A 14,836-nucleotide genomic window follows, 5' to 3' on the forward strand; every position below is an offset into this window, starting at 1 on the left:
TGTCATCCTTCAGTCGACCACCATCCAAATGATTAACCAGGGCTCAAACCATACTAAATAAAATATTCAGGGGAGGTTGCATGAACAAACTATATAATTTTTTTTTTCAAATAAAATTCCTATAAGAGATGATAGTTCATACATCAGCATGATTCTGCCTAAGTTGGCTTTAGCACAGGATAAAACTTTGACCAGGACCAAGAAAAGAAATATTGATCATTACTTTTCTCTGTTGCATGTATAAAAGTTAACTTTGAATGCAACAGGGTCCAGATATTCTTGGCAGTACACATGTATCATAGCAGTTTGAGAAGAATTCAATTACACTCAGGGCCCTGTCTCACAAAAAGTTGCAATTAATAAGTTCGACCTCAGTTATAGCAAGCCAGCAATGTCCATTCAAAATGTTGCGCAAATATATAATACTCGAGCAATGCATCATTGTCTCTATGCAGTTCCATAGTTCAGGATGATCTTATTAATTTCAACTCTCTGTGAGACAGGGCCCTTATTTTTACCACAAATCTGACCTCAGAATCATGAAAACAGATCCACTGGTCAACCTCTTATTCCCTTTTGGATTAGGCCCCTCAAATACCTCTGTAGGTCAAGTTTTATAATCGCATCAAGAGTCAAGACCTAAAAAAAAGAATAATTTTACTTTTATGATCGAGGCATTGCTCTCATCAATTTTCAATATGTGCGATGGAATGTGATGTTTGAAGTGAGGAAAAAAGAATCATGTAGGGACCAGTAACACGAAGCCTAGCAATCATCTTTACGGTTTATTGCATTGACCACAATATACAATCAATCATGAAAATCAAGCATACTATTAATTATCGCTAACCTTTGTGATACTGAACCCCATAGGCGGTGGAAGCAGGGGGGACGTGTCCCCCCCTAAATTTGAGGAGGGGGGACGGTCCCCCCCTAAATTTGTTGTTGATGACCTTTTTTTTTTTTTTTTTCCTACGTCCCCCCTAAAATTTTTGGGTTGAGAACCTTTTTTTTTTTTTTGCTTGTCAAAAATTTTTTGCTTGTCCCCTCCTTAAATTTTTGGCTTCCGCCGCCAATGCTGAACCCGGGTCGTAAAAACGCATAGATGGAGAAAGGCATATAACAAGGTACATTTAAGAGTTTGTTTTTCAGAATTAAAACACATTTATCCCTCATCTCTTACATTAAATTAGATTTTTTTTTACATTTTGAATATACTAGTTTTATGAACTTTTTATAAAAACTATGGGCTTCCATGGCATGGGAATTATAAATTACATTGTAACCTCCCTCAAAATAAGAAAAATCAAACAAAATATACAATTGAATATTTTTGCACTTATGTATTTAATACTGTGTGTTCAAAGAATCAAACCAGAGTAGTTTATGCTGGTCACCCCTACTAGTGAAAGTCAAGTGGAAGAGTCCAACAACTGTAGTCCCTCCTTCAGACCCCCTCATCGTTGCCTTTGTGGTTCCTACATGTACATGTAGTATCGGCCAATATTGGAGTGTTTGGGAGGAGGTATCAGTTTTCAACTCACTCCGCTGGATAAACATCCACTTGATTTCAGGAGGGGAATGATCATGTGTCTTATTCATGTAGCTTTTTGAATTCATGACAAGAATTTATTTATTTACATTTTTCTTTTTATTGTGCATTCATCTTTCTCTTTGTGTAAACTTAAAGGTAAGTACTCACCGTATGACTTGTACCTTGGGCATGCATAGTTTTAATTTTTTAGCTTATAGTTTTAGGTATTCATATTTTACAATGGAGTTTTTTTTTAAAGGGGAATCCTACCCAAAAGGATAGTTGTTTCCAGAGGAAAAAAAGATCAGTCTGACCTTAAGCAGATAAATGAAAGTTTGTACCACATTGGACAAACGATGAGAAATTTATGAATTTACAAAAATAAAAAAAAGTTGCAATCCCCAATCCCTATACATATGGAGATGTCCGATTGGCTGCATACATGATGATAATACCATTATGGTGGGGACTGACTCTGACTCTCAATACACCAATTGGCTAAAAGTAATTTGGGAAAAGTTTTGCTTCAAATTTTATTTTTCTTTCACGAGGTCACAGAAAAAATTCCCTACCTACCAGTAGGTTGTATTTTGATTACCCCAGGGGAATAGGTATGCCCCTAACAAGAAAACCACAAATTCCTGATGATTAAATACACAATGATATTGTTGTCCTAATAACACTTACCAAAGTTTGAATTTTACATACGTATCTGTACGTACCTTGTAGTATTTACATGTAATACTTTATATTGGTTAATACATTGTATAAACAGTCATAACTTTCTTATTCATTGTCCATTTTCTTTGAAATTTCCACATTCTGTTGTTCTTATTTGCTCCTCATTATTTTAATTATCTGTCTATTTTAATGACAGTTGTTGGATTCCCCTAACCTGTTGGTTACTTTATTTCAAATATGGAATAATATCTTTGCTCAGGGTGTACCAAATAGGGAATGAATTCTTCATTTCTTTGTGTTATTAGGCTTGTTGAATGGTCATGAACAAAGACAAATTATTATGATTATTTGAAAGCTAAATACACTAGAGACATAATTAGAAAAGTTAGAGAAACAATTCTGACTTGGTTTTAAAGTAGTGGCTTTTATTAAGCTTTTTATTTAGATGCATACATGTAGGGCCTATATATTCTTTAAATATACAATGTAGTTGATATATCATTTTTTCCCCTTTTCTTTCCTTTAGATGTTGGTTGAGGTAAACTTCTCCTATTTTGAGCTTTATGATAGTGCATGCTTTTATCAAATTTCTTCTGATTAAGTCAAAGTTTTGGCATTGGATTACAAGTCTCTCGATTCTCAGGACTCATGTTTATGTTATGTTAATTTTTTTAAAACTATATTTTTTTGATGATCATTGCTGAATGCTGATGATTACATTTATGTACAAATGTAGGCTGCATAGTTGTAGTATGCTAAATGATGTACCATAGCAAATTACCATTGCAAATAGGGTATTTGAAATATCAGTATCATTGTGGCCGTTTAAAAGTTACTCCCGAGATTTACTTTCATGATTTTTCTGATAATACTTTAATTTTTCCTATTTCCATCTGTTTAATTTACACATTTTCATGATGTCTTTGTTTACATTTTATAATGTATCAAACATGTGAGAGTGCACTGAGTACCGTGCATGAATGGGCTATCAGCTGACCTGGCCCCTTAAGTTTTTATTTTCTTTGCTCCTAATTGTCATGATTCAAAGATACATGCTTGAATTTCAAAGTTTTCTGTTGATCTTTTTTTTTTTTTGTAGGAGGAAGGATAATTTTTGAGCTTTTCTCTGACATCTGCCCAATCACCAGTGAGAATTTCAGAGCACTCTGCACTGGTAAGTTGCCATCAAAATATTACTTAGATTTGTAATATTAATGATAGACCTGTCTACTTTTACCCCTATTATGGTTACCCTCATATAGCAAGGGCCGCAGGAGGGTGGGGGGGGGGCTTCAGCCCCCCCCACTTTTTTCCAAATCCGTGTACAAAAACGTAAAATGACAAGATGATTGTGATTTTTGGAATGGTCAGCCCTCCACTTTTGGCTCGGCCCCACCACTTTGAAAACCATTTTGTGGCCCCTGTATAGTCCGGACTATTAAAACATAGTCTGTACGTTTTTTGCAAAGAATGCAGCGGGAGAAAACAGTCAAGATTATTGTTACGGTAACCCTGAGTGATAAAGCATGTTGAATTTGTTGTTTGGTTGTATGGTATGCACACAGCGCAAAAGTGGTAAAAAAAAATTGACTGCAGAGTCAGCTCTATTTGAAAATACTGTTCCTGAATTCCATTGTGTGAGGTTTGAGTCCTTTGAATTACAGCATTTGATTCTGGTTCTCAACCTTTCATGAATACATGTAGAAATGATGAAAGGAGCAGGCCTCGGGGAAGAAATTTCACGAGGGCTCAGGCAATTTCACCCCTGAAATCTTCAACAGAGCCCTGAAAAATCTACATTCACTGCAATGTTAAAGCTTAAATTCATTGTTGCATATTACTGCAATAGGTTGTGAAAAGTAGACCCCAGAAATTTTTGCATGATAGGTCAGTATGTATGAGTAAAACTTTCAAATTGATGGCTGTTTCATGACCAGGTACTTGTACTCCATCAACTTGTTTAATAAATGAACTGAAATACTTGGAATCCTGTTTGCATATACTTGGTGCTATGTGTGGTAAACCTCAAGCAAGTTTTCAGGTTGTCCAGAACAACTGTTTCTTTGAAAAGTGCACTGCATGCATGCATAAAATTTGAAGATGATAGATTGCAGGTATTTTGAACAATTGTGGAGTGTTCTTTTTTATCAGATGAAAATATTGCATTTGGTCTTGAAGTGTTATGTTTGGACCAAAACATAAAAGAAAAACATTTGAATAATGGGACTTCATGTTCCCTAAACGTAAATTCTCCTCTACAGTACCTATGATAACGTGAGGGAGTGGGGGTTTCTATGATTGGGTTTACAAGTATGAACTCAGATTTCTCTGCCTCACCTGTCCAAGGGAAGAATGACTAAGATTGTATCATCATGAAAGAGTTCATTGTCATACAGTATTGTCTTTTATCCTTCACTAATCTAATAAAGTGTGCCTGGTGGGTAGGTATCACACCCTTAAGCGGGGTGTTATTACACCCTAAGTGGGGTCAATGCCCCTTACCAGCACCAACACAGCTTGACCCAAAGATGAGCTTCCCAAATCTCACCATGCTCTGTGAGGTTTCTTTGGATCATGTACATAATCTCAAATCAAAACATCACATTTATATCTTTTGACAAAAAAATAATCTGATTTTGTTTTCTTCATTTTTCAAGGGAAACTGCCATATATTTTTAGGGGGGATATTACAGTTATGTTTAAGAGATGTTACCGTAATCTATATTAACTCAAACTTGATCATGAACTTTTCATATGTGTAATAAATGGGGTATCCTTGGGAAAAAAAATTGTATTTAACCTTGATTTTGAAAGCAAAACTTGTGACTAAATTGTCCAATTTTAGGCCCTATTCATTTCATTTCCATACAATTAGAAACCCAATTTACAGAATCATCACAAAGTTATTTTAGTATGTTTGTCTGCATGGCATTGTCAATCTAAATTTTACAAACAATTCAAATTTGACAAAAAAACTTTTGAAATTTCACTTCTGTGAAAGACATCATTGATCCTCCCCCTTTCTGTATTATTCGGTTTCCTATGCACAATCGTTGAGAATTCAGACTATTGCACAGATGAGAAATTACCTGTGTTTCAAAGCGGAAATTGGTCAGAAGTTCCAATGAGATAGGGAAATGAAATGAAGGGGCCAATATCCCCTACTGTGAAAGCTTTTATGTTTAAGCTTTGTTGGCCTAGTTTGCAATTGCTCATAACTGCAAATATAGAGTTTGAGAAAGTAAACAATATGTAAGAAATATTGAATAGTAGATTTATTTATATATGTTAACTATTAAGTACCATATCAAAAAAAAAAAAAAATCCTTTTAGAGTCTTTAATTTAGACCACCTGGCACACATATACCCTTTTTACACACGCTAAAATTTCCTTAACCCCGTACTATAGGTGGGGCTAAATTGCCATTTAGCCCCACCTATAGTACGGTGTTAAGCTTAGCCCACTTTCTTTTTACACAGCAATTTTAAAAAGTGGGCTAACCCCACCTTTAGTATGGGATTATTTGGCCCTGCAAAAAAGCAGGGTTATCCCAGCAATTGCAGTGCTAAGAGCGATAGTACAGGGTTAAGATCGCTCGTGTAAAACGAAAGTGGGCTAACCTTAACCCCGTACTATAGGTGGGGCTAAATGGTAATTTAGCCCCACGTATAGTACGGGGTTAAGGAAATTTTAGCGTGTGTAAAAAGTGTACAAGTAAAGTACTTGTACTACGAATGATCGACAAATGTATTTAAAGCATGAGCTACCACTAGCCCGGGGTTAGCGAGTTTCGTATGTGAAAAGCAAGCATTCCTTATCCGGGGTTAGCAATAACAATTTGGCATGTGTGAAAAGGAAAAAAAAATAGTATGGGGATAAGGATAGTACGGGGTTAGCGATAGTCCGGGGCTAAGAAAATCCTGTGTAAAAAGGGTATTAGTGTAATACAAATGTTAAATTTGGGAAGCACAGTCCCCCCCCCCCAATAAAAAAAATTAAATATGCAAGGAAAAAAGGGAAACAAATAAGTAGGATATTCACAGAATCATAAAAAATTAACAAATCAAACTTACATTCATGTATGCTCTTTTTTGCTCATAGTGTATGTGTATTGTTCTGAAGAAATTTAGAAGGCATACTGCTTTCAGCTTTCTTCTCTTTACAGTATGATTTGTAGTTTTTATATGATTTCATGTGATGATCCATTGTATTATGAGTGTTTGATTCATGCCTTTTCCGAAAGTCAAGAGTTCATAGTTACTTACAGTGTATATTCATTGCTGGTACTGTACTTGAATGTCAGTATTGTTAATAGATTTCCCTCTACCATTCTCATAGGACTGGTCAACATCATGTACATGTATGTGCAAATCAGGGGGAAATTATAGTTGCCAGGGGGGTGGGGGCTTGGGACAAATATCGCCCCCTCTCTAAATCCCAGGAAAAATGAGAGCCCATGAAATGAAAATTCCTACATAGGTCCACAAATTTTGGCTGGCAAGCTAAAAAAAAGAAGTAGCTTCAGTTTTTCCCTTCACCAGACCCCCCCCCTTTTTCCCCCATGTAAACTCCCAAGATCATATTTTACATTTTTGTTGTCCACATTCAAAAATAATAACCTGAAGGTCTTTGAGGAAAGGGCATGAGCACTATGGAACATATGCTATGATGCTTCAAATGTGAGCACTGTTTATGTGTCTGGTTATAAGGAGAGATAATCGTACAAGTGAATGTGCAGAGGAGGCAGTATTTTTTTTTAGAGAATTCAGCATTTTGCTCCAAATCAGTTTTTGGGTGCATGCATTGATCATGTCTTTTCTGTAGTAGAATTCTTGCTGCTTCCTGTACATTTCTAGCTGCTTCATATACATGTACATAAATCAGGCTTTCCCCGCCCACTATCCCCCTGTATCTGTACCTGTACATACTGATACCTTGTTGAACATAGTAAACACAAAGTGGTCTTTCAGAGATATTACCCAAAGGGACAAGGGGTCATTCTAGGGCACAGGACTCACAACAAATATTACTATACGGTACCAGTTGGCTTTGATGAGATTGGTTTCAATATGAGAGTTGGCAGCATTGGATTTGTGAGTCATTTCATGTTTTCATCTCCATCTGTAGTACTCTGATTCTCAGAAGTCCTGGGCCCCGTTGCAAAATTGGTTGCCATCAAACCCAATTCTGAAAATTATTCGCAACTTAATTGCTTGTATTTAAATGCATCTATGCAACAGGCCCCAGAATACTCATTTGGGTCTGACATAAGCTGTGCTCAACAGTTTGTGAACCCCTACCATAAAATGCACTTGTTCTGTCGTTCATGCTGAGTGTTGAATGTTGACAATGTTCAGCGAGCCCAGAAAAACAAATTAATGTAATATTTTATCACCGGACTTCACAATTGAATGTATAAAACATGGCAGAATACTTTAAATATGTTCATTTTCTAGTGGAGTTCACTACACGTAACTTCAAGCACCTCTGTATGTATGTATATGATGTGCAATGTTATGCTGAGGCAGAGAAATACATGTAGTTGTATAATCAGTATCCTTATACTTACAATTACGTAATATTCATAGCATAAGGAAATCTCTGTCATCTAAAGTTGCAGCATCTGTGATTCACTCATATGTAATATCTTGTATTGATTATGGAAATGCTTTATTGTTTAAGATCACATCGTATCAACTTGCCAAGCTGCAATGTGCTCAAAATTCTGCTGCTCGGGTCCTCAGTGGAACATCTCGTTTCACCCATATCACTCCAATTCTCAAAAATCTTCACTGGTTACCGGTATCTAAAAGAATAGAATTCAAAATCGTACTCCACACATGGAAAACATTGCATGGTCAGTCTCCTTTATTCCTTCAAAATCTAATCTCTGAATACATTCCCGTAAGAAATCTCCGATCCTCTACTAATAAACAGCTAAATGTACAAAGAACGAATTTAACTCTGGGAGAAAAGGCATTCGCCTCATCAGCTCCATCTCTCTGGAATGCTCTTCCACTGACGATCCGATCAGCAGAATCACTTGAAGCATTTAAAAAATACCTAAAATCTTATCTGTTTTCTTCTTATTTTTGTTAAATATTGTCAGCTAATTTCATTTATTCATGCACCCATACATATGCAAATTATTTTATCTGTAATTCCCAATCCCTCTGCGCCTCGGAATAGTTCACTAGATAGATGGCGCATACTAAATGCTGTGTTTATTATTATAAGAGTAGGTCTGTATCATTTTTTTTTAATCAAAAATTATTTTTTCATTACATCATAACTTCTTTAGGCATGTTCAAAATTCTAGTAGAAGCCAATAAAGAGGAAGTCTACCCCCAACTAAAAGCTGGTTTGAATAAAAAGAGAGAAAAAAATAGGATAATAATGCTGAAAATTATTATATAGGCCCTACATCTGTACATGCAAATCTGAATGTGGACATTTGTATCAGCTGTTCATTGCTATGAATCTTTACACCCTTCACCTTTGCAAGCTCACATACTGTTTCAATTATCTTGTTGTGGTAAATAATGAAGGCATGATGACAGGTACATCTGTATTACATGATGGCAGTTTTCTCAGCTGGAGATGATTCCTATTGAGTATTTTCCCTTTGTTATTTTTATAATATCGTACATGTACAATGACATACATATTGTGTGATTGTGGTAAACAGCATGTGTTAGGTGTGTTGAGTGAGACAAGTAGCTTTTCATTAAAAAAGAAACAAATTGTATTTGGAAATGCTTTAATTTGGTCTTGGCTATTAAAATACCAGATTTATAGTTTTCTTTGTGTAATATTGACTGAGCATTTAACATATTTACGCTGTAAGATCTGTTTGATGATTTATGTTTTAAACAACTTGGGCTATAACGATAACATTTTTTGGATAAAATCTCAAGTCAGAGCTCAGTCTTCATGCAGGAATTTAGCAAGCAGCTTTTTATTGCTATTCACATTTCATCTGTTAGATTAAAAGTCCCTCCTTAAAAGTGTTTGTACACCTGTATTTTAAAGGTCATTTAATGGCTTGAAAGGGCTCTAATCCAGAAAAAAAACTTGGAAAAAAAGGTTTACGTAAAAAAAAAATGATTAAAGAAAAGAAAAGAAAACACTTGACTTGATTCAGAACAGGTTTTTAAATATGTTTTTTGCAACAAAGTGTATTAATCTAGCTTGAAATCTTATGGGATTCTATAGCATGGTTGGTTGGACTTGGCCTTGCTAAAAATTGAACCCAACCTTATTTTCATCTAGTCAGAAGCAGTCAGTCACCAGTATAAACATGTGAATACACCTCTTGTCTGCCATAGGCCCCAGAAGCCATCATAATCATCATCATCATGTTTGTTGTTTGTCCTTTTGCTTGACAATGACAGGTGAAAAAGGTATGGGGAAGACGACCAACAAACCGCTTCACTACCAGGGTAGTTCCTTCCATCGTATCGTCAAGGATTTCATGATACAAGGAGGTGATTTCAGTGCAGGTTAGTTCGTAAGGGGTGTCCTCATCAGAATGAAGCTTGATGTGGCTGATCCGATGAATAAGCCCAAGAAGAATTTTTTTGGCTTACTTTGCAGTATGGGCTTACAATGTTCTAGCCCACTATTTTGCTGAAAAGTTGCCTCCAAAATCTTTTCAGAATAGCCCACTTAACTGCAAATCATTCTTTTTTTACGGTTCCTGACAAAATGAAGACCAATCCCATAATTCCTTCATATGGAGCATGCGAAACATACCAGGGCCCCGTAACACAAAGCTTAGTGATGAATAGCAAATATGAATGAACGCTTCTGATTGGTTCCTGGTCAGTATTTGTAATTCACGTGTAACATTGATTGATCTTGATTAATACCTGGGTCACATTTGCTCTTCGGCAGCCTTACAGCGAGTCGAAAACAGCCGTTTTATTCATTTTCATTCAAACCACCTATTTACATCTATAGCTGGTACAAATTTTTTTTTTGACTTGCCGTATGGCCACTGTAGAGCAAATGTGACCGAGGTATTAGTCGGTCCACAATGCAAGCCAACTTTAGACAAGAGCTTGAAGTTCAATTCTTGGTCTGACTTCATTATCATGGACACTGTTCTCAACTACCATCCTAAAACTAGTTTACTGGAAAGTAGTTTTATAGTGGAAACAAGTTAAACGTGTAATGAGAACGGTCGAAGCGGTCTTGGAAGTGATCTTCCAAACCGATTCAGAAAACCACCTTACGATGTAGTTTTCAAGATCGCTTTGCCTCATTAAACTGGTTTTAGCGTGAGGACACAACCGTTCTTCGAGAAGCGATCTTCACACCGGCGTGTGGAGAATGCCTACGCTGCGATTTCAAATTTTGCGCGAAACTGAGAGCGTTTCCATAGCAACAAGATCGCTTTCCTTGAAGCGGCCATGAAGTGGTTTTAAAAACCACTTTCGCGTGATCAAGCAGGAACGCTAGCAAGGCGATCTTCCAAACTGGTTTCCTGAACCGGCTTCCAGTAAACTAGTTTTTAGGTTTGAAATGAGAACTGTGTCTATGAGATGCAATGCAAACTGAAGCTCATTTTGGCAGATTTGAATGAGGTGATGCAACCACAGTTCATTCTGATGGAGACCCATCTTGGGTGAGGAAGCAGTTCTGTGAACTTGAACTGTGATCACGTTTGGGTGTCCTAATCCAGCCTGGGGTAGGCTTTGAGTTTATATCTAACATCATGTGCAGGGGACTGTTTCATGAATCCATTTATAAAGTTATGCACAAATGGCATATGGAGTGCCAAAAAATGAGTCAAAAGTTTTTCCTGACAAATATTAAACAAACGATGATAATTTCATTAGATTTAAGGCAAAATAATACTTTTCCCTGTAAATGATTTTTTTAATTGAAATATAAATATTGATTTGACATGTTTTTGCATGTTTTGATTTAGCCAATAAAGAATTTTGCAAGAAAATGTTTGTTTGTCATTGTCCACTTTTTTGTAAGATAGTGCTTACCATAACTTTAAAAGTAAATGGCTTTATGACACACCTCCAGTTACATTTACCTGTATAATTTTTTTCTTCAACTTTTTGTTATTCAGGGTGAGTGGTTGCGCAGATTCTCTTTTTGTGCCCTATTTGCTTTTGCTGACCTTTTCCTTTTTTTTAAAATCCTTTTGAAAGAAAAAGATTTCAGAAATACATTGCCTAGTATTTTTCATGTTGATGCTGTTATGTTCTTGTGCACTCTTTGTTGTTCCAATTTTCTGCTTTGAACTGTTTCATCCGTTCTTCAAATCCTATAAAAAAAGGTTGTGTTACATTGTGGCATCTGTTTCCTATCCACTCCTACTAATGGGAAATTAAAAAGCTGCTGGAATTCTGCCACAAACTTTCTATCATATCCCCATTCCATCCTTAAGCTTTGCTTTTTTTTCAAATGAAACTTTCCTATGGCGTTCTTAATAGGTTTCAGAAAGAGGAAACAAGTATATAAAGATCAAGAGTGAGATGCAATTGTAACAGCATGCTGTACACCCTTTGTCACGCTGGCATTGCATTACACATGGGCTCAGTCATTTCTGGTTGATGGGTCCCATGTGTTTGTCCTGCCATGAGGGGTTATAGCAATGGGGAGCATTTCACGAAAAAGATTTTCACTGTTGATTTGTTGTAAGCTACTGAAATCCCTGTATCTGATTGGCCCAGTGCCAAATCTATCATTAGAAATCGCTGTCAGATGCTTCATGGAACCCTCCCAGGGTTTATTGTCCCTGGGAGGAAGTGTGGCAATACTAAAGAAAAAAAGGAATAAAATGGTTGACATCTGTTTCTGTCTCCCTTATTTATCTTCCTTTACTAACTTGTTTTTGTGGTTCTTCCAGTTCCAGGGAATCGTTAACAATTTTTCACTTAAAAAAAAGAATTGTTAACAATTTCCTGGTTCTTCCAATGTTCCATGTTGTGGTAGTTAAGCTATTTATTTCTTAATATTAATATCATTCTCTGTGTGTATTCTGTAAATATGTACACGTACATTATGGTGAGTATTCCCCCGGGATGCCCCTGTGAGTTCCAACAGCTGTAAATTTGGAAGATGGATGTACATACAAATATTATTGATCTGTTGTAAATAGACGTTGGTACTCTACATTGGTAGTACTAGTATTATAGGCCGATACATGTATGTACATGTAGGTTTTTCGTTTTGGAAAGTGTCCTTCATAATTCTGATATATGCTCTCCAATCACAATTATACGCTTCAATTAGTCATGCGTGAGCTAATTGTTTTTTTACCTCATATTTCAAGGTTATATATTACCAGGTTGCTTTGTGAGTTTATTTCCCATATATGTGTCGGGCCAACCTGAATTAAATCAGGAAGGAAGGATGGGGGAGGGTGATTAACCAAGACAAGAGTAAAGCTGTTGAGAGATAAGTAATTTTTTCAAAGATTTGATTAGCCCATAGAATCAATCATTTCTCAAAGTTAGCGTAAAGATAGGAATGTTGCTTTAAAGCATGGAAAACATCAAGTTTTTTTTAAATATCAAATCCATTACTATGAAGAGAAAGAAAGGACCCCCCCCTGATTACTTTACCTGATAACTTTGACGGAAAATTATGAAAATCTAAGATGAAAAGTGATCATACGGAAGATCACATATGGGACAATGTGTTGTTGTTGCTTGGAAAAACCTGAAGTAGCATCTAGCTGGAAGGCCATGCTTATTTTGTCCACTTCTTTGCCATGATGTAGGCGTATTTTCTACCTGAATAATTTGGCGCATATTGTTTTTATTGTCTCACCTGCATAGCAGAGTGAGACTATAGGCGCCGCTTTTCCGACGGCGACGGCGGCGTCAACATCAAATCTTAACCTGAGGTTAAGTTTTTGAAATGACATCATAACTTAGAAAGTATATGGACCTAGTTCATGAAACTTGGCCATAAGGTTAATCAAGTATTACTGAACATCCAATTAGAGTTTCATGTCACATGACCAAGGTCAAAGGTCATTTAGGGTCAATGAACTTAGGCCATGTTGGGGGAATCAACATCAAAATCTTAACCTGAGGTTAAGTTTTTGAAATGTCATCATAACTTAGAAAATATATGGACCTAGTTCATGAAACTTGGACATAAGGTTAATCAAGTATCACCAAACATCCTGCATGAGTTTCACGTCACATGACCAAGGTCAAAGGTCATTTAGGGTCAATGAACTTTGGCCGATTTGGGGGTATCTGTTGAATTACAATCAAAACTTTAAAAGTTTATGGATCTGATTCATGAAATTTGGACATAATAGTAATCAAGTATCACTGAACATCCTGTGCAAGTTTCAGGTCACATGATCAAGGTCAAAGGTCATTTAGGGTCAATGAACTTTGGCAGAATTTGGGGTATTTGTTGAATTACCATCATAACTTTGAAAGTATGTTGGTCTAGTTCATAAAACTTGGACATAAGAGTAATCAAGTATCACTGAACATCCTGTGCGCATTTTAGGTCACATGACCAGGGTCAAAGGTCAATGAACTTTGGCCATAATGGGGGTATCTGTTGAATTACTATCATAACTTTGCAAGTTTATTGATCTGACTTTTGAAACTTGGACCTAAGTGTAATCAAGTATCACTGAATATCCTGTGCAAGTTTCAGGTCACATGATCAAGGTCAAAGGTCATGTGAGATCAATGAACTTTGGCCGCATTGGGGGTATTTGTTGAATTACCATCCTATCTCTGTAAGTGTATTGGTCTAATTCATAAAACGTGGAAATAAGAGTAACCAAGTATCACTGAACATCTTGTGTGAGTTATAGTAGTTTTCAAAGCCAGCACTGCTGCTAAGTTGAATCGCGTGATGCAGGTGAGACGGCCAGAGGCATTCCACTTGTTGAACATGCAAACACTTGCATGTTCATATCAAAACTGGATTCCAAAATTTGCATTCTTACCACAACCTGCATTTGTGTTTAAAACTCTGTATTCAAACCATAAGAATGCTCATAAAAATTGGTAGTATTTTTTTCTTACAGGGACAGGCACTGGTGGAGAATCTATCTATGGCGGAACATTTGCAGGTATGATCTTGTAAATGATTATGATCACATAAATTTCCTTGGCTCATCCTCTAATATTTTTTCTTTTTTTAAATTATTATAGGTGAATCTCAATTGGATTTTACATTTATTTTACATTGTAAACAAAACAAAAATAATTTGATTATCTAATAATTGGGCTCAGAGAATTTTTTTTTTTTTTGGTGTTTTATTATTTTGGTGCTTATTATTTCAATGTGATGCTGTATGCAGGATGCATGATGTATGTCTGTATCATGTTTCAATACTTGGGGCCTATTTGCATAAAAAAGTTTGCCTACAAGATTCAACTGCAAACAATTTTAACAGTATTTTGAACTAGTCTACAAATGTAGACCCACATCTGCAGTGTGTGTACCTCAGCTGATTCAACGAGTCTGCATAGCAGACTAGGTCTACTGAGGCTGCAGAAATGGCTCTCGCTTCGCTCACCCTTTCGCAAACCAGTAGCAGATCCCACCTCTCGAGCCATTCAGAGTCTGCATAGCAGACTAATTTTGAACCCCCTTGACTGTCTGCCCATTAG

The 14,836-nt window shown here is 36.3% G+C and overlaps 1 protein-coding gene across 5 annotated transcripts in view; it reads left to right on the plus strand.

Annotated features, from left to right (window-relative positions):
• Positions 1–14,836, plus strand: part of LOC121411476 (NK-tumor recognition protein-like) — a 53,177-nt gene that overhangs the window by 9,514 nt on the left and 28,827 nt on the right. For 3 of the 5 annotated variants that reach the window (XM_041604236.1, XM_041604237.1, XM_041604238.1), the window contains exons 3-5: positions 3,315–3,389; positions 9,611–9,718; positions 14,248–14,292. In XM_041604236.1, coding sequence (XP_041460170.1) covers positions 3,315–3,389; positions 9,611–9,718; positions 14,248–14,292 — 228 coding nt within the window. Of the gene's footprint in view, positions 1–2,741; positions 2,754–3,314; positions 3,390–9,610; positions 9,719–14,247; positions 14,293–14,836 lie in introns of those variants that run through there. The other 2 variants (XM_041604239.1, XM_041604240.1) reach the window with 2 other exon arrangements.

The sequence above is a fragment of the Lytechinus variegatus genome, chromosome 3, assembly GCF_018143015.1.
Source record: "Lytechinus variegatus isolate NC3 chromosome 3, Lvar_3.0, whole genome shotgun sequence".
In the NCBI taxonomy this organism is placed as follows: Eukaryota; Metazoa; Echinodermata; class Echinoidea; order Temnopleuroida; family Toxopneustidae; genus Lytechinus; species Lytechinus variegatus.